Below are 20653 nucleotides of genomic sequence, written 5' to 3'. Positions count from 1 at the left end.
GATTGTTTTCAGCCCTTCTTCAAGTGTTTATGTTCATATCACAGCTTTGTTGATCTTTCCTTTCCAGAGGACGTTCTAGCTGGGCTCACAACATAGAGCCTTATTTTGCTCTATCTTGCAAGAACTAATCCAGAACATGCTCCATCTTATGGTATACTTATTGCACTCTCAGATTATAGGATGACATATGTAAAGCAAAAATCCACAACTCAGTTTTCATCTTGTGACTGTCTGTTTTTTTGACACAACTCTAGGAAACCAGGTTGCTGGTGCTGAGATAAGCACTGGGGCACACAGTGAGAAGTTTATTGCGTGATGGCCTTGGTTCCACCAGCCTTTCTCCTCTCATTCCCCTGCAGCAATGCAAGGGGCAGCAAGCCCAGCTTTGGAAATCCATCAGCCATCTGCCTTTTCTCCACCCTTTTCATTTGCCAGGTGAAGGCTGGATCTGACCTTGCTTCCATCCCACATCTTGGCTTACTCTGCAAAGGAGGTTTTCTCAGAGCCTGAACAAAGTTTAGCTTTTAAGTAGATGAGGCAGCTGCACTTGCTTAAAATGCAGCCACACATCCATCTAGGCAGGGTTTGCTCCTCTGCCAGCATCAGTATCTACTGCCTCACCACCCAACATCTTCTGTGCTCTTGCCATACCTGGCCAAAACGCCCAGTCTTGCCACTCCAAAGAAATTATCACCAACTGATTTGTTACATAGTTACATTTCCCTAGAGGAGCATATCTTTCTCTGGCTCTCTTATGTTTTATGTGAAGGAGAGGAAATGAGACCACAGTATATATCATAGAGCATTTAAGCAGAAGCACAAGTTCTCAGGAGGAGAGTCCCTTTCCAATTAAAGACATTTCTGTTCTGCTTCCTGCATTCTGTGTCTCAATTAACTTATTAAACCATATGCAACCCTAATGTATTTGGAATTAGGCATGATTTCATGGGAGTCAGGAGACCTGAAATCTCTACCATCAAGCTGTAGCCTTGGTTAAGTCACTTCCCTTCTTTCCTATAATCCTTTTTTTTTTTTTTTTTTTTTTTTTATAAGATTAAAATCCTTTCAGTTTATATACACACCAACTCTGCTGCTGATTTTGTTTTGTTTTGTTCAGGGTGTGTGTGTGTGGGGAAGCTTGTAGTGTTCTAGGACTGCTAAAGGCTTGCATAGACAAAAGCCTTTGGGAGGAAGGATGAGGGCAAGGGGCAAAGGCAGAAAGCTTGTCCTGCTCCTTGTCCAGCAGCAGCTTGTGAAATGACTGCTCTATCTTACAAGTGGTTTGCAGTGAGAATCAACCTCCTTCTCTGAGCTGCTCTCAAGATGGAGCATACTGCTAACACACCTTAACTCTGCTGGGCTTTGAGTTTTCTGCTTTATGCTAACCCTCTGAGAATTAGTCAGAAATATTCCCAAAACGGACACTATATTGCCTGAAAGAAAAAGCTAAAAATCTGGACATCCAGGAAGTAAGTGCTGTCATAGATGCCTCCATGATGTACTCTTGAAAGAATAAGAGCAAGGAGACAAAGCTGGGTTCAAAGAGCCATGTTCACTAGCACACTCCAAACACACCTGGACCTGGTACTTTGGTGGTTTACAAAATACAGTCAGCATATGGAGAAGGCTCATAAGCTGGTGAGGAGCATAACACCCACCTCACCCTCTCTGTTCACTAAAGCACTGTTGAAGAGGGAAGAAAAGGAACAAGTAGAGGGGAAACTTGCTTAAAATTGGACAAATCAAGGATGTACCTCAAAGGCTTCACAGTACTGTACTGTTCATATGTATTTAACATCATGTTAATACTCAGACTCACACCCTAATGAGAAGCAGTGTGACATTATTTATTCATTCTAAAACAATTTACTTCTGTGATGGCAAGACTGAATTATGGCTCCAGCAGAATCTTATTTTTCTCACCAGATGTAATGAAGTTGGTTTCACAGGAGCACTCTCCCAGTTGTAATGAGCTGCCTGTCTCCTGCTACTACAATCCAGTGAGAGAAATAAGACCAGCTGAGAAATACTTTATACTTTGATCTGTCTCAACAAATCAGTTCAAGAGCTCTAAAACAGAAACCCCAGGGAGAGGGAAGGGGAAGAGGAGAAGTTCAAGCAGGGAAGTTTTAAAGCTGTATTTGATTTGTTTCACCAGAGCTGTTGTAGTTAAAATGTAAAAAAAAAAAATAAAAAAAAAAATGTCCATCTCTTTTTGAGCTTTATCAGCTCTCTTAGGCCCTACTGAACTCCTGACTTTGGACAACTTTATTTCAGTGATAACAAAAACAACAGGTGTATATATATATATACATATATAAATAAACCCATGACATCTTGAAAAGTGAGGTTCTGTAAGCTGTCTGAGTTGGATTTCTCTTGTTGCCAATATACCAACAGCCCTTTTAATGACCTGTTAAGAAAAAGAAAAATGAATTGAACTAGAACTAAAAATGAATTGAACTAGAAAGTACAGTAAGGAAAGGCAGAGGTGGAACCACATAAATCTTGCTCCTTTCCTTTGAAGTTAAGCTGCTCTGAATGAACAAGGCATGAATCCTACCTCTGGGATTCATCCTGCGCCTTCCTTTGCAACACTGGGGATGTACAATTCAGTCCAGCCTTGAGTATTACCACGCTTATGTCTCCTGGTTTTAACATCAGCTACATGGAGAAACTTTGTATTTCTCTTTGCCTCCATCTTTCTGTTCTCTCTCTCTCTCTCTTTTTTTTTTTTTTTTTTTTTTTAAATTGGTTGATTGATTTCTTTTTGCTGCCTACTAACTTGCTGCATGATCTTGGTCAAACTCTTTCACCCAAGTCGTTCCATCTGCCATCCTAAAGGATGGTGAAGCTGACCTCCTTACCCAAGGAGTATACTATGAAATATCTGGGGAAAATTATTAGCAAGAATTTGATGCTGGTGAAGAGCATTTTCCTACATGATGTTCAGTTCCCCAGAAAGAAGGTAGAAATGTTAATACTATTAGATGCAGAAAAGAGGAATTAGCTGGAAAAAGATTTCAGTCATGAAACTCCATGTTATCAGCTCCCCAAACTATCCTAATTTTCTTGTATATCAATGCCACTCCTGCTATTTCTAGATACCAACACACACTAGAAGCTTAATCTGTGCATGTAGACGGCCACAGGTTTGCAAAGCATTGATGCCTCATGTTCACAGCTCTGGTTCACTTGTATTACATTCCGTGAAACAAGAAATTGCAAGGACATTGTTTATCTGATCCCTGAGACGGCAGCACTGCTGCTCACCCATGTTTTGTAATGGACTGCTCTACTGCACACACTCAACCAGAACATTCTTTCAAAGGGACATGCTAATTAAAATCACATTTGGTATGTAGTGTATTTTAACCAAAATAATATTATCTAACCCAAGTGTCCAAAACATGTAATATGACTTAAGAGGAAAATATATTTTCCAATGTATTGGCTATTTTTATACTTTTAATACCACATTCCAATTCCAAGAACATTTTATAGCTGTGAAGATTGTTTTAAAGAACAACAACAACAAAAAAGTTTAGGAAATTTTGAATATAAAGTCTACAAAATACAGGGGAAAATACAGAGATGGTGACAGTGTTTGAAGAATAACTTCCCCTTTCTCCTAATTTGGGTGGTGTTCCATGGGCAATGGCATTTTAAGAAAAATGCACAGCTGAGAAAGCATATCTGAGAAGAAGAAAATAAGTAAAAATGAATGAATAAATAAAAAACATTCTCAAGCAAAACTCAGTTAGCTAATCGTTTCCACTTGTCTCTATCTTAAATGAATGGATAGCAGAGACATTAGAAAACTGGAACATAACATGATTTTAACTAGCTAGGTTTTCAGGACTTGATGTCAGTCAAATGCAACTTCCATATGTGACCTTCCTACTTCTATAGCAGCATGATGGAAATGAAAAGAACGCTGCTACCCTAGACAGCAGCATCCAATGCATGACGCACAAGTATGACCCAGGGCTGCTCATCCCCCTAGCTTGCAATCTAACATTTCTGAGGGAAGTTAAAGCCAGTGCTGGAAATAGGGGAGGAAGCTGATGTTTTATAGCAAGGTGAGGTGTGACAGGAGCCCAGCACCGTGCCTGTGAGGAGCCTCTCAGGCTTCCCTGCCACCACTGATCTGGACTCCGCTCCGGTTGCCAGCAGAGTACACATCTTTGGGGAGAAGGCATCTAGCCTGACCAAGACTGGAAAAATAACACTGGCAAAGCTGTTTTGACCATTCCCTAGAGGGACCTGCTTGTCTACAAGCCAAACATGTGCGATGCCTATAGGGGTCATATCAGCTTACTTCTGCCCTGCGCTGTGCCAAGCCGCCATGGGCACTGGCTGGGAAGAGAGCTGCTGCCTGCACAGCTCAGCTCCAATTCCTGCAGTGCAGGCACAGGGATCTCAATGCTCTGCTCGGCTGCTGTCAGTAAGCAAGGCACAAATGCAGGATTAAGTGTCACAGTAGATTGCAGCAGGACACCTGCTTTGTCGGGACCGGGATCTTCACAGATGCCAGAATGGCTTGGTCCGCATGAGAGACCAGAAGGTCACATCACTGTGTGTACAGGGCCATCGGCATGAGGTGCTGTGAAGCGTAGATGTGAACCAAAGATGACTGACAGGAATGTGCATCTGTCGAGGTAGTTGGGCCTGCAGATGACATTTATGGCCATTCATGGAAAGCCACTGACGATGTGGGGTCTGACGTCAGGGTCTCAGCTCCTGTGTAGGCTGGCATGGGACCCAGATTCTTTTGGAAGCTGCCAGCCACTGTTTTCCTCAGGCCCACTGAGATGCCAGGCATGGACAAATGCCTGCTGAGGAGAAATACAGCAGGCTGCAAAGCAGAATGGGCCCAATCTTTGGTTTTCTGCTGTCCATAATAGGCACAGAAGACAGGCAGCTGGGCTATGACTCTGCTTGCAAGACACATTGCTCTCAGGTCCCTCACTGCACGCATGTACACAGGCTCCTGGCTTATCCAGTGGATGCAGAGACTTTGCCACACTCATCTCTGGGGGCTCAGCATACCTTCCCCAAGCACAGCGCAGCATGTTGCCTTCTCCAGACTGCCTCACATGTTTCCAAAAAATAGGCACCATCACATCCTTCTCGCTGAGTCTGCAAGCCATTAATTTTGTCTGTGTGACCTCTCTGAGCCCTTTTAACTGCAGCTGCCAGGTTACTTTCATGGAACAAATCTGGGCAGCACAAAGAGGAAAACAGAGAAATTTCTCTTTTAGCCACTCATACCTGTCTCACAGCATACAGACATCATCAAAGCAGAGCTGAGCTGAAAGACCTTGCCACTGCAGCTTGCTCTCAAATATTTCTACTGCTTTGAATGCTGTAGAAATTCTCAGTTTCAAAAAAAAAAAAAAAAAAAAAAAAAAGATGTATTCCCTTGCATCCTTACATATGGTTTAAAACAGCCACTGAAATATTCTTAGTTAAATCCCACATGCTGTTTGTTGTTTTTTTTTTTTTTTTAAACTCATGCTTTATTGATGACGAGGGTGTTCATAAATTACAGTTATACCAGAGGTGTCCTGTGCTGGTTGAATGGTCTGAAAAAATTGCAGCTTCCTTTTATGTACTTGTCCTTGGGCAGTGTTAGTTACTCTCACACATTTATTCTAAACAGATCTGTTCAGGCAATTAGCTTTCCACTCCATAAATAAATAAATAAATAAATATTATAATTTGATTGAAAAACCAATTATTTCTTAAGCAAGGAGAGTCAATGCTTATCCGTAGCACAAAACATTTGCTGTAGCGCAAAGCAGCCTTCTAATAAATACAGCCCCTGTCCAGGGGAGCACAGAAGCACATGAATAAATGATAGCACAACTCTTAGATCAAGATTTTTCCAATGTTGCATTTCATGTCCAGGGTTCATTCTACCGTTGTGTGATAGCTCTGATGTTTGCAACATCTTTATTTGCACATTGTCAGTAACTCCTTCCACCACATGCCAGCTACATATAATCTCCCAGTCACAGAGGACTAGGGAGATAAAAATGTTTTCAAGAAATACTTAAAACAGACTATTTTTTTTTCCCTTCTCCCCATCCCTGGACACAAAGAAGTCTCCAGATTTATCCAAATGTCCAGATATATCCCAGTGTCTTCCATATAATTTGGACCACTTCGTGGTTTCGGAAGCCTGCACTGGTAATTTCAGCCTAGCAGAATAGACCAACAAGCCCTGCAGCATGTGGTTTTCCAATATCCATGCCAATAAAGGAGGCATCAAGCTGTACATAGCCTGTAGCCACAGGGATGTGTTGCCCAACAGGTTTACGTGACTGGCAGGAAGAAAGACAGTGGACACCTGAGGCAGTGCTGAGTTACAGTACACTGTGTGGCTCCAGTTTTCATCTGTGCAGATGAAACAAAATGAAAGAGTGACCATTAACATGCATGGGAGCTTTGTTCACGTGCCACATGTGAGCTTTGTGCAAACACATTCCTGCTTGCTCTGCAGAAGATAAACCTCAGCATGAGCTTAAGTGCAGGCAGGAGCTGAACCTGGATGGAGGTTTGGGGCAAGGATGTACTGGACTCCAGATTTGGGGTGCTATCTGAGCTCCACTTAATTTATTGTTACTGCAGTTAACTGAGCTGGTATGTGTGAATTGCTCTAAACTCTGTTATTTTTAAGTTTACAGATATCCAGTACCTTGCTTTAAGGTCTGATCTCCCGGTCTTTGCAATGTGTGGCATAGTCTGCAGTGCTGAAATTTATTTTTGATTCCTGTAGAAATTTTCACTAAAGTATTTGAGAATTTTTTACTGCAAAAGTGGAATTTGTCAAAATTTACCAATTAATATTCAATCTCAATATCAATGTCAAAATTTAGCAATTAAGATTTGATCTCAATGTCAATTTTTTCCCCTCCCTGATTCTTAGATGAGATAATTTGGTGTCCAAGTAACTGCATAGAATTTTGCAAATCACAAGGTTATACTGTGACCACAGATCTCCTGACACCATGTCCCATTATTAAATCACACCCTCAGTGAATCAGCAGTGTTGAGCTTAGACAACAGAAGCACAGCTCACAAGAGTTCACGTTTGTTGTTGGTTTTTTTTTTTGTTGTTTTGTTTTTTGTTTTTTTTTTTTTTTTTGTAAAAGCCTTGGCTTTTATTTGATAGGTGTTAGGGAAAGAAAAAAAAGTCCTTTTTCTCCTTAGTGAAAATTTTTACTCACAAACACACACATGGAAGCTCTTTTCTCCCACCAGCTTTGATCCCAGTGGGATCGAAGTACAAAATTTCCAGTCTCCTCTACTATCAATACACTTGGTCTTGCTATCATACTGACTGGCTCTGTGGCCACTACCTACAGGAAAACTGCCAAAGATTTCACATCCTTCTGTTTTCTATGCAGATAAAAGTAGTTTTTCATGATGGTGGAGGTTATCTAATGTAAATTTGCAAGCTAAACCTGGCTAGTAGAAGTACCTTGATTCATAACCATATGATTCACCCTTACAGTTCAAAAAATAATAATAAAAACAACCACAAACCAAACCAACCAACCTAGCAAACAACAACAAAAAAACACTATATAGGCTTGGGAACTGTGAAGTCTGCTTTTAATCTCAAAATACACAGTGCTCTTTGAGGGCATCCTTTTAAAGCATTCCTCTAGAGATTTGTTTAGTAGAGTTCAATGGAGATAATTTATCCACTGGGAGGCATTTATCTTTACTATAGCATTGTCCTCCACTTATGTTTCTGTTTTGTAACTCTCTTCTATAAAACTGCACCCATAACATGAAAGGCAAAGTTTTTTGACTTTCTTTCCTAAATCTGCAGCCCACAAAACTATTCCTCAGAAACACAACGATGAGCTGAGGTGGAGTGCTTCATTAAACACAGGTAGGTTTGCATCTGATCTCTTCCAATGAAAACCAAGGAAGAAGAATTCAGTACTGATTTTCAGCAAGCCTCCATAAATTTACCCAGAGTACCTGCTATTCTTCAGCTTGAAAGCTAATCTCAGGTGCTCCCTTGCCATTTATTCATGTAATGCCTACATCAATTAAGCTCTGTTAAGTCAATTACAAAATAATGTAAAAAAAAAAAAACACCACACCCGTAACGGTAACTACAGCTGATGCTCAGAAAAGCCAAGACTTTTGACATAAAATAACAGATTACATATATAAAAAAGTCACCCCCCAAAAGTATTTCAATTTTCAGCTGAAGAATTAAAAAATCTTAGCACAAAGGCATTGCTCAAGCATAATTACTCTTTACAATGCTAATGAACAATTATATGCTACAAAGAAGGGAAATATGATGAAAAGCTATCATGAGGCACTTCCCACATGAAGGTTTATTACATCCTCAGCATAGCACTACATCTGACTCTGAGCAGCAGAACAAGCAGCTGTGTAAGGCTGGTAGTAGTTATTCATACAGTCAGGGGCATTCGACACTAAGCACGCTGAAGAAAATTAACCTGAGCTTAGACTTACCTCCTCCTTCTGATTCTTACAGGTTTTGCTTTGGGATGCGCTCAGTCAGAGGATACCAATGTTCTTTAATTTGTTTATTAAACATTGAGTGATGAATATCGCTTTAGAGAACTGCTGTATCTAAGCCAGAGGCTCATTGCCAGACATCTTTAATGGAGCCTGGAGAAGGGTTTGAGAATAGGGCACATGTATGGCAACACTTCTTTAGGCTGTTCTCTGCCTCTGTGGGCTGGACACTGGTTCTCTGTATTTATCAGTCTTCAGTACAGCTTTCTTCTCTGACCTTGTCCAACTGCATTTGAAAATACACCTAACATCCTGCAGCCAGCAATGCCACAGGTTGTCTATGTACCCTATGAGAGAGGGGGGGAAAAAAAAAGTGCTTTTGTTTGCTTTTGTTTGGGAAATTGCTGTTTTAATAAGCATTCAATTTGTTCCCTTGTCATTCTATCAGGAGAGGTAATGAGGAGTCACCCCCTCCCACAGTCAGTGGGATATTGTAAAAAGAGCCAGAGAGGTGGGGTTTGATTTCCCTGTACTGCCATGTGCTGGAAAGCAGTATTTTTAGCAGTATTCCATCAAAATCGTACCTCTACAAAACATATAATTTTGCAGTTCTTCATGCCACTTACTGAATGCTGGGCTAACTGTCCTTGGGAACTCTGTATGGCATTAATTATTTAACTACCAGTCCACTGCTACAAAAGCTCAGGAAACAGCAGGGAAGAGAGTCAATTCTCCAGCCAAGCCAGGGGCAGAAATTCAATGAGAAATGGGGATCCTCTGCCCTGAGGTTGCCACTGCCTGCTACTACATGGTGACATCCCATACCAGAGACATGGGTTTTGATATAAGCCAAACAGACATTGAAGCTGGGAGCATTTATAAAATGTAGTCTCTGAGCTAAGCATGAGCAGAGTACTCTTGAGGACTGAGGAAATGAGTCTCCCTCCTCCTTGCCAGCCCATAGGGGAGCCCTGGTAGACAGCAGCTGAAAGCTCCCAGCCCTGGTGGGACATCGCCCTTCGCCAGGGGCTTTCCAGTGAGTATCAAGGGAGGATACTTGTTTCTCTTTTTTAACTCCAGGGGGAAACACATGCTCAACAGCCTCATGAACAGGAGGGCTGAAATGATACTGATCAGCAAGCATTTTGCATTGCTTTCAGGAACACCAGCAGAAGAAATGCATTCAAGCACTTAGTGGTCATGCCAAGATGGGTTGCCACACTACAGAGTGGCTAATGGGGCAGAGCGAGATGCTCGTGACATACCACAACCTCCCAGTGCATTTCCATTCCTTGCTGCCAGGGTAATTTATGCACTCTTCTGTCAGTACAAGATGCTCAAATGAAGTTAAAAGGAAACATAAGGGAATACAGTTTCAGAAGGAAATTGTTGGGCAGTACTAAGGGTAAAACAATAGCAAATGGCATCTGGCTTCTGTTAAGATGTACAGATTCAGCAAATTACAGCCCAAATGGGTTAGGCCCATCCAAAAGACTGTTCAGTGTCCTCTGATGTAGTCAGCTTATTTCAGAATATGCTCCTTTGTTTTTTCAGGACAAATAAATAAATAAATGGCAAATAAAATATGTACTGGGCCTTAGGAGAACTTTCCATCAGCTCCAGAGTCTAAACAAGTTGGAGAAAGTAAAACACAGCTACCAAAGCAAGCAAGCAGAAAATAAAGGGAAAATGCAACAAACAGCTCTTAGCACCACAATAGGGCTGCCTGAGCCTGAATTCAAAGGGAAGAAAAGATTAAAACAAGCTCACTGTGGCAGAGCAACCCTGCAGGAGAGGAGTACGCTGTATAAATCATGTCACCGCTATGAGCTGGACTCTGAATGCAACTTGACCAATTGCTGAGTTGGTTGAACTGTTTGGCCAGCTGAGTCAAACAGCAATCCTCTTATGGACTGTTCCTACAAAATATTTTAAAGATCAGAGAAAAATACTAGGCTTTACCTACCCATTTTGGTTCCATTTATTTGAAGGTTGCTTTCTTTTTCTGTTTCTTCTTTTTCTTTTTCTTTTTTTTTTTTTTTCCTTCTCCTCACCTTCTGAATACTGAAATATCTCTAGTTTAATAAAAGAAGGGTACTAAGCAATCCCACGCAGAATATTGTCAGTAATAATTAAAAAAAAAAAAAAAAGAGAGAGAGAGCAAGAGAAAGACTTAAAAAGGAATATTATGACGTAAAAATAGAGATTAAATTTTGTGGTTACATTGATATGGAAACAGAATTACTTCATTGTCTTCAGATGTGAATTCTTTCAGAGTAGAGCAACTGTGTCTACCACCACATGAGATGTCTCACCCATGTATATGATACCTTCATAATTAGGGCATTCTTTATAGCTGAGGGAGATTAAATTTGGTTTTCTTATATGCCTGAGGAGATTCAAACTCTTTAGAGAGTGAGACAATCAGATGATGTAGGCCATGATGGAACGGGTGGCTGTGACCTCCTCCTGAAACTGCTCGATATTTCATAGCAAGTTAAAGACTCATTTCAGCAGAAATGTTCATAACCCTGCAGGTAGGTGCTCCTACCACAAGGCTGGGAGAATTCAAACAGTAGGAACCTTGCTATCCACAGCTATTCACAGGTTTTATGTGAGCTGCTCACTGAACGAGCAGAGACAGATAAACAATGGGAATTCACAGCCACGTTCAATCATGGGACATGATGTTTGCTAAGGGGACAAGACTAGCAGAGTGGCATAAGAGCATGAGGAAACCGTATTTTAAGGGAAGTAAGATTCCCAGACTTTGCTTTTTGACTCCCTTGCCTATTGCTACTGAGAGCATCTACAACCCATTGATCTGTGATGCTGAGGGAGGGATTTTTTTTTTATTTTTAACCAGGAAATTCATCCACAGTTCTCTTGATAAGAATGAAGATTGATCGGGTAAGAGTAATGCTTCAGAGGAAAGAAGAAACAAGATTTAATGCAGTGATTACTAAAGGGTCTCTTTGCTCCAGGGACCACGTACACCTCAGTTTGCCCACCCTCCCTGCTACTTCAGCTGTCCTGCCCAAAGCACAAGTGGGTCCCTCTGCTGGACCCTGGAGCCCTGACTGGGAAGGACAGCCATTCATTCCGGGTCACTCATTCAGCAGAAGAAAATCCAATTAAGTATAACTATATTAATGCTAAGCGAGAACCCTCAGTAGTATATAAAACATTAAAAAGCAAGTATGCCATGTGATGCAGGGTGTCTGAAATGAGAGCTCAGGGTCACAGGCAAAATCCACATATTGTATCTAGATACAGGAAAAAAATAAGTCAATCAGCATGTTCTCCCTAGGCATTTCACCTCTAATTGAAGAGTGAATTTTATTTACTTACCTGCTCATGTTCTTGACTGTCTCTCAGCAAATGAATTGTGATTACATTACATAAAATGTCAGTGTTTGGCTTTCATCTATCTCATAGGACTGGATTCAGAAGAAATTCCACACTTTAAGACACATGTGAAAACATATTGAACATCTAAAAGTATGTTTACTGTATAGAAAATAAAAATATTTGTTTGAAATTCAGATTGTAGCATGTCTGATTCCTGCTTCTGCAGCTGAGGCATGTAAAAGAAATGCTAACTTTAAAGGGAAAACCAAAGCCATTTCACATGCAAACTAGCAATGGCCAAGGGCATCGTTGACTATACCTAAGTATACCTAAAATCATACTAAAACACATGCAGATTTCACACACAAAAGGATCTCAGGCTTTCCTCATGATTCTGGGGTACTCAGCGCCTATCTTAAAGGTATTCAAAACTGATCAAAAACCAGTTTAAGTGAAAGAACAAATTTTTGTCCGGTAAACATTTGCAACTCAAATGTTGTCAGCACTGATGCAGAATGAGGAACTTCATACAGCGTTTATAAATGAAGAATAATTTATCAAAACAAACTTGGAATTTGAGTGAACATGGATGTAATAATGAGAAACACCACAGGAAAAAAAGGGTGTGGGTTCTAAAACTTTTAGACAAACCACTGTTCTGCATGTTTTAAGAGCAAATACACCCTAATTCATCCACAGTACTTGAACTTGCTGGACCATATTCTTGAGCTGTCACCCTTTTGTTTCAAAATGTCTTTATAGCTGCAGTAGCAATAACTGGGGAGAGCATCTCTCTCCACAGAGCAAAAGAATTGCTGGGCACCGTGGCTGCCACACCAGAAGGAACTGAGCTTCCAGCCAACAGACGAGATTCTACCAGACGTGAGGGGGTGTATGACCTCTTGAAAAAATGTAAGTTAGTAGCTGTAGCAAACGATGTTTGTGACATTAGTGGTCTTGGGGACTGGAAATGCACAAACTTAGTTTAAGATAATCTGGCACCTCATTCACTGAACTCTTTCTGGGTGCCTATGCTAATATTTCTGAATGGCCTTAGCTATTATGGTATTGTGTGTTAGACATCCAGCCTTTTCCCCAAACACCCACAAGCTCATTGAACATCATCTCTCCCTTAGCTTCATCTGAAACCAGACAAGAACCAAAGGGAAGTTTGCTCAGAAACAAAGAGGAGGCCAAGCAGCTGGTAGAAACATGACCTTTCTCCATGAGGTCAAATAGCTTTATTGTGATTAAGCACTACAATACAGTATATATCCATAAAAAACTCTATAGTGTGTATAAATTATTCTTTCCATTCAGTAATTTTTTTTTTTCATTTTGTTTTCTTTTTTTGTTTGTTTGTTTTCATTTCCATTACAGCTTTGGTACAATGTGATTTTATTATATTTTTAAATACTTTTAGCTTCACAAACTCAACACAAAGTACAAAACTAATCCGAATCAGGGATATTACAATCTACACAGTGGTGTTCAGTGGTAGGAAAAAATCTTACCTCAATGAATTCATGTCACTAGCTAAGCTATAAAGGCATACCTAGCAGACATGACAAGAATATGCACCATTAACCAGCAAACATTTTTTTTTTCAAAATTTAATTTATTTTTTACAGATTTTTTCCAGCAGCAAATCACTTGGGCATAGTCAGTACTTATGTCCTCAACTGATTATCCTGTTGTGTTCCTCTTCATTTGAAGGCCATGAGTTATTTGTCAAATAATGCACCACTATCCTTGTATATCCACTCTAAGCCAGTGTCAGTACTTGACCTGCCACCCTGCATTGTTAATGCTCGCACAGTTTGTCCTGCAGCTGGCAGAAATAACTGGAACGTTATTGGAGGGGCAGTGTGGGGCAATCAACCGTAGATTGTTCTGTGGGGCAGGAGGTATGACATTACAGTAAACAGGCATTCCAGTGGCTGTAAGTGTTCCTTGACCTGATTGATTAGGTAGCATGATTGGTTGTTGATATGATTGCTGTGGCAATCCTTGAGAACCCTGGGTCATTGGCACCTAGACAGATGTAGAGAAATATGTAGAAAAAATAATTAGTAAATAAATTAAAATAAGTCCCAAGTATTCCTATTTTCCTTCTCCTGAATTCAGTAATATAACATGCCTAGACAAAATTTGTTATTTTCTGCTGCTCAGAACTATTCTAATGGCTGAGGATCTTTTTTTGACTAGAGATTTGTTAAAAATAAGTCACTGTGCTTCAGGGACTAGTAAGTGGTTCTGTCATGATCTAGCTGAATGTGAATTTCCAAGATCATATTCTTACATTAATAATAATGCAAAACAAATATTCTTATTATACAGAAGACTCAACCCTGGTATATTTAAGGCCATCTAAAAGGTCTAGGCCTTTAACTTGATCATTAACTTTAAAACACATTTTCCATATAGTAAATCTGAAGACTTAAGGAGAAAATTATGGCCATGAGCCCACCCATTTCCATCCAGGTTACTGTGGTGTTTTCAAAGAAGGCGATGGAAAGGATGAATCAAAGGATGGCTGCTCAATCAGTGTAAACTATTGAAAGGAACTAATATCACTGTTTCTTAAATTTCCAGAGGGACCATACCAGGAAACATAAGCACAGACCACCTCATAGGTGGCCTCAAGCTTTTGTCATATTTCACAGAATCCAGGTATCAAGTTGGGAAAATACAAAATTTTGGGTAGCTTACAGACCTGGTAAAACACAAGCCACTTCCTTCCCTCTCCCCTAAGTCCAGTAAAACAAGTATCCCTCTAGCTACAGTTTGTTTTAGAAGACGTGGTGAGATCCTCTCTCAGAGGGCACTGGCACAAACCTTCATGCATGACTAATTTTTAACTGGACCAGGTAAAGCCTTTAACTTAATTACAGAAAACAACATCGAACTGGGAAGGAAAAAAAAAAAGTATATTTTTTATTTCTTTAATTCATTTTCTTCACATGAAGTATAATTCCTTCATGCTTTCTGAACTTTCTCTTGTACTGTAGGCTGCAACAAGTAGTTCATTTAATGTATTCCCAGTTCAGAATGAAAATCGGGAGTAGTAAGAATACATAAACAGGAAGCAGAGAAACCAGTTTGACTGAGAGTGGTATTTATCAAGAGGCCTCCTGTCACATGCTGCCCTAATGAAGTAATAAAGACCATTCTGTGATATGAAAACTTAATTCAATTAAGCACTTTACAAAGAAGAAAAGCAGTCTTCACAGCTTCTAAGTACCTGATAAGACGACATGGCTGGATACTGCACCATCATGCCTTGCACCTGATTTCCCTGTTGATTATTCATCAGGCTCTGGCTTTGGGGAGGCTGCTGCATTCCCACAAGACCCTGGAACCCTTGCTGCTGGTTTGCCAGGACAGGCTGGTAACCTGCAAGAAGAAAGCCACCTTCAAGTACACTGTTGCTTTTACAGACAAAATTAAAACTGTTCTCACTAATGGCGAATGATCCCAGTATTTCTCCCCACATTAGTCAAAAAGGAGTTCTATTTCTACGGAAGCACTCATAGAAATAAAATCTAAAGGGAATAAACATGTAGGTTGGCAACCCTGGCAGGTTGATATGAGCAGGCAGCACACCTTCCTCATGTTCTTCAACCCTGCAGAAGATAACACCTTGAGGGACATTTGACTTCAGTCCATGATTTAAGGCCCTGAACAGACACAAAGTGCTACTGGCTTCAAGCTATTTCCAGAGGCAAAAACCCTGCCAATTTCAAGGACACCAGTATTTGGCCTTCACAATCGAACACATCACTTTTCTGATCTTCAGTTGTGCCTCACAAAGCACCTCCATCTCTCTTACCTTTCTTGCAACGCACCCCCCTATCATGATGTAAACAAAGATGGCTTGATTTAATCAAGAACAGTATCTATATACACACTGGCTCCTCCTTGCCAGTTTTTATTTATATATATATCACAGAATCACACAGAATTTCTAGGTTGGAAGAGACCTCAAGATCATCGAGTCCAACCTCTATGATTAGAACATATTAAGGGTCGCATTCTACCCTACTGTTTCACATTTGGCACAAGAGGAACTTGCAAGTGGCTGCACAGGGATGAAAAGATGATGCTTTGGCTTCAACCTGTTGTTGGTTCTGTGTTCAGTCACCACAACATTGCTGGTTTTCTGACTCCTCTAGGACTAACTGAGAAATGGGCAAAGTCTGTATGATCTGGAGGGCAAAGCCGCTAATGAAGTAGAAAAGTAGATGGGAAACAAAGTGCTGCTCAGCAGCAATGCGATCTGGCCTGAGAAAGAGCCTTACAAGATGGACGTGGGTTGGCTGGGTGAAGCTAATATTTAGAGATGAAAAAAAATTGAAAAGGAAAGGAAGTTGTAGAAAGATCCTGTCCTTGAAAAATGCATCCAGTCACAATCACTGCAAATACGTGAATAATTTCTCCTTAAGACATTCTCTGTACTGTATCACTCGTATATTTCATATATAGTTATGCAGTGCACTATTAACTTTGTAGTGATGTTCTCAGAATAAGCATATTTCAGGCAAAGGAGAATTATCAGAAGCAACAATGCTGTGTTATTTTTATATGAAAAATGTATGTCACTTCTGCTCAATTTATATTCATGAATACAGTACACAGTTCAATATACTTCACAAATTGGAAAATATCACCTGTGTATTTCTTCATTGTATAAGAAAAAGTTACCAATGTCTCTGTTTCTGCCAGTCTATCCTGAACTGATAGCTCTCCTTCAAAATCTTTTCTGATGCCAGAGAATATTTGAGTATATCTGAACACTTTTGACACTAAAGATGCCATTTCCACAGATATGAGATTAATGTCTCCTGTCAATTGAGCAAAAAAAAAAAATCAAAAAAAAAATCCATGAGTGATTAATTTGGCTGGAATATAGCAACAAACATCTCCCAAATGCACCAGAATACTATACATTCAAATTTGTTCTTTTCTTATGCACAAACACAGAGTCAGTGCATTTTTTAGTCACAAAAATTACCAACATCAGAAGTGCTGTAACTCAGTTTACAGAAGGCTTATACAGCAATAGTAAAATTGCAAGTCCTCTTCTGTTCCTGTATACAAGTTATAGGGAGAATGAGGGAGAAAGGAAGAGGTAAAGAAATGTAACACTACTATTCTGGTATTCACAAGACTGGAAATTTAAGCAGAAAAGAGTCAACTGACAGTGGAAGCTGCAGAAGATAATTAACTTCATATCACTTATGTTTGTCAACTTAAGTCCAGGTATAGCAATGAATGAGGGATTGATGGTGGACTGTGGAATCTTCAGTGATGTGAAGCTGGGGAATGCTACCAAATTTTGGATCTGTGTTCACTGTGCTAGACTGTGATGCACTGGCACAGGGCAGCAACTGGTGCTATGCAGAAGCAGACAGTAGACACCATCAGGGTAAACAAGAGAGAAGCCCAGCTGTCATTGCTCAATGTAATTGCATTACCATTATTTTAATCAGGCTACTGCTGATACTCTGCTGTATGTTCAAACATACAGCTTTGTCTTTGCCTCAGCTTTGTGTTCATATTCACCAATATGATACATTTATTGCTCAGGGCAGACATAACCATCAAACAGAAACATGTTATGAAAATGACTGGGTGTCTACCCTTATGCTGAACACATAAGCATCACCTCATCGGGGCATTACATTGACTTGCACCTCTGCCCTGTCAAAACGAATGGGTGAAATCAGGCAAACACAGATAGTACAATCATACTGCATTTCAGGTGCAGGACAGAAAAAAGTGTTAAAAAGGTTTAAGTGCTGAGGTTCACTAGGATATGTAATATTATTTTAACAATCCCATTACTCTTCAAGGACTTTCTTCTGTCCATAAGGCATGTGCACCCCTCACCCCTGTCCTAACATGCAGAGTCCTGCTTACTCCCTGGGCAATCTGAAGACCTCTTTCCCACTCCCTTTCCAAGCACTTTGCAATGCTCTGACCACATAGTGGGACCTCAATACAAGCACAGAAAGTGCTTCAGATGTATTCTGATGCACTTCCAATATGAGTAGATAGTAGCAGAGAGATATTAGTGTAAGAATCTGACTGCATTGTCTCCTGACTCTTCTTTGCCTTTAGGGGAAGTTGTCATTTCTACGATTCAGAAGAAGCTACTGTAGTCTGTTGACCAATAGCTCCCTTGAACTGTGGGTGGAAACAGGTGAGTTTAAGGTTACTGCTCTCCTGCATCCTTGCAAAGATGGTGGCTGTCATCTGTCCCTCATTTAATACTCTCGGACATTTTTTTATGATTAGTACCCTATTAGTAGCCTAATATAAAGAATTTATGGATGTCAGACCTTGCTGGAGAACTCCAGATGCGGTTGCTCAAAATCCACTTTCCCCTTCAAGGCTCTACAACTCAAATGAAGCCACTTCTCTGATAGCAAAGTCTGACCCTTTATGATGTTAAATATATGAAGGAAGATGCAAGTTCATGTACTGACCATAACCCAATAATGTACAAAGATACACTCCAATAGTGCAGAGTGGTACAGAATAAGAAGAGGTGAATGAATTCCTTTATCTGCAACAAGCTCTACAAGAAGCATGAGGAAAATGCTGTAGAAAAAACAACAACAAAAAAGTTGACAAGTCTTTTATGCTAGATGGCTTCTGTTTCAGCACAAAAGCAAGCAGCAAGAACTTGCAGTCTATGTGGCAATCCATTTGTACAAGAAGTTGTTAATATCAGAAACCATCTGCTTTGAATTTTCCACTTCCACAGCCAAAACTGTGCAACTTTGACTCTGCATGCCACATAACGTTTGAAACAGATCCTTCAGTGTTTGCTGTGTGTTGATGTCTTCATGTTTTTGCACACTGTCCAGGGAAAAAATGAAGATGGGCAAACTGAAACTCCTCATAACTGATAGGCTTGATATATCAAGCTTTCAGCAATGCTTATGAAACTATCATTCTAGCATTTTTTTTCCCAAGGGCACAGACCATCAGAGAGTGCTATTTTCCCGACACTATTTTGTACACACAGCAGTTTCAATCCTGAACTCAGCTCTGCCATGCTTTTGACATGCTATTTATTTTTCAATGAAATGAAAATAATAGTGTTCTCAAAAAGCTTGGGAATTGACTGCAGTGCATGCAAAGCCATGCATCACTGGGCAGAGATGGATATTTTGGAGCTACACAGGTATCAGGAAATAAGTGAAAACAGGAAGTGGCACCATTCTGCAGCAATAAATTTCTTCATAGTTGCTCTTTTGCTTATTAGCTTTCATACTACATGAAGTGTAATCCTTAAAAGTTTCTTTGTTGTCCCCTGAGAACATATATATTTTCTAATGGCAGTAACACATCAGATGAACCATCCTATTACTGCAAGCTCCAGGGCCTCTTTACTGCAATTATACCTTCCTGCTCTGTGTTATCTCTGCTACAAAGAAGGATTTTTTATTTTTTTTTAAATCGGGGAAAACATAAGAGACATTGTTAAACAACCAGAGGAACAAATTGTGCACAGAATTTCAATGAATGCCTCAGAGGAAAAATGAGCCTTGGATCACAATCTAAATGGAAGAGGCTGTCATAACATCAAGGTAATTCTCTGAACCTTTATAGCTTGCACCACCATGCTGACAGTCAGCTACCTTAAACATCCCAGAGGGAGAAACACTACATGAAACACCCACAAATGTTTTAATTTCTTAATGAGGCTGTGGAGCTTAAAAGATAAAACGCAGTGGTCTTGATGTTACTGGGTCTAGTAGTGTCACTCAGAGCTGTAATTAAGGCAGGCGCGTTGATCTGCTGGCTTCAGCACATGCCCTTCATGAACAGCACATCCATGCTTGCAGGGATTGTTTCATTGCTCATTTTAGATTTGAAGCATATATTAGCAAGATAGCTTTGTAGTAGGCTTTTTACCTGGAGTGCTGACACTCAATCAGCACTTGGGATGATAAGAATTTGGTCTGGCACAACTTCCTGAACCACAAATATTACTCTGCCCTCACCACTTTCACCTAACAGGTTCTTTGCATCTAAGCTCATCCGATGCAATCACATAAATTTACAGAGGTTTTACTGTGAAGTGATTTGAAGGCTAATATTCTCCCTTTAGTGTAGTTCTCTGAGAAGCCAAACAGTGGTCACCTGCAAACTTGGGACACAACCAAAATGCACATTTTCACAACACACTGCAGCAGCATGGCAACCTGAGACCAAAAGAAATTCAAAAGATAGATCTCAGCAGGGCTAATGGGCTGGATGCAATGCTGCACAAATCTGGCCGTGTTCGTGCCCACTCCACAAGTACTGCAGTGCCTTTGTCAATCCAGCACCTCTGCCCTATGTCTCCTCCTGCAGAAGGGTGACCCAGTCCCAAGGGTTGCACTTGCCACAGGTGCTCACATTCACACAAGACTCCCCAAAACTGGGAGAAGAGAGTGAGAAAACTGATCTGAGGTCAGAAAGTGCACCTCTTCCTGTGACACCTGATGAACTCATTCCACTCCATTCATTCAAAAGATAAAAACGTAGCTACTAGTAGATGGTTCTTGAACAGAGTGAAGAGAAAGTTACATCATTGGAAGATAAACTTAGAAACATCCAGATTAGAAATAAAGTGCAAAGTTTCACCAGAGTCTATAATTAGCAAGGGGGCATTTTACCTAGAGATGAAGCACACTTGCTATCACCTGAAATCTCCAAAACGAGGATAGACAGCTTGCTAGAAGATATTCATCAGCTTAATAAGAACTTCTGGGAATAAAGGTGTGAT

The 20653-nt window shown here is 40.3% G+C and overlaps 1 protein-coding gene across 48 annotated transcripts in view; it reads right to left on the bottom strand.

The window, feature by feature from the left end:
* Positions 1–13073: 13073 nt before the first annotated feature.
* Positions 13074–20653, bottom strand: part of ARPP21 (cAMP regulated phosphoprotein 21) — a 203904-nt gene continuing 196324 nt past the window's right edge. For all 48 annotated transcript variants that reach the window (XM_072033133.1, XM_072033134.1, XM_072033124.1 and 45 more), the window contains 2 exons: positions 15113–15264; positions 13074–13902 (listed from right to left, as the gene is read on the bottom strand). In XM_072033133.1, the coding sequence (XP_071889234.1) occupies positions 13645–13902; positions 15113–15264 (410 nt within the window). In that variant the 3' untranslated portion in view covers positions 13074–13644. The remainder of the gene's footprint in view (positions 13903–15112; positions 15265–20653) is intronic.

This window comes from Anas platyrhynchos, chromosome 2, assembly GCF_047663525.1.
Source record: "Anas platyrhynchos isolate ZD024472 breed Pekin duck chromosome 2, IASCAAS_PekinDuck_T2T, whole genome shotgun sequence".
NCBI lineage: Eukaryota > Metazoa > Chordata > Aves > Anseriformes > Anatidae > Anas > Anas platyrhynchos.
This window is presented reverse-complemented; position numbering and strand designations above follow the sequence as displayed.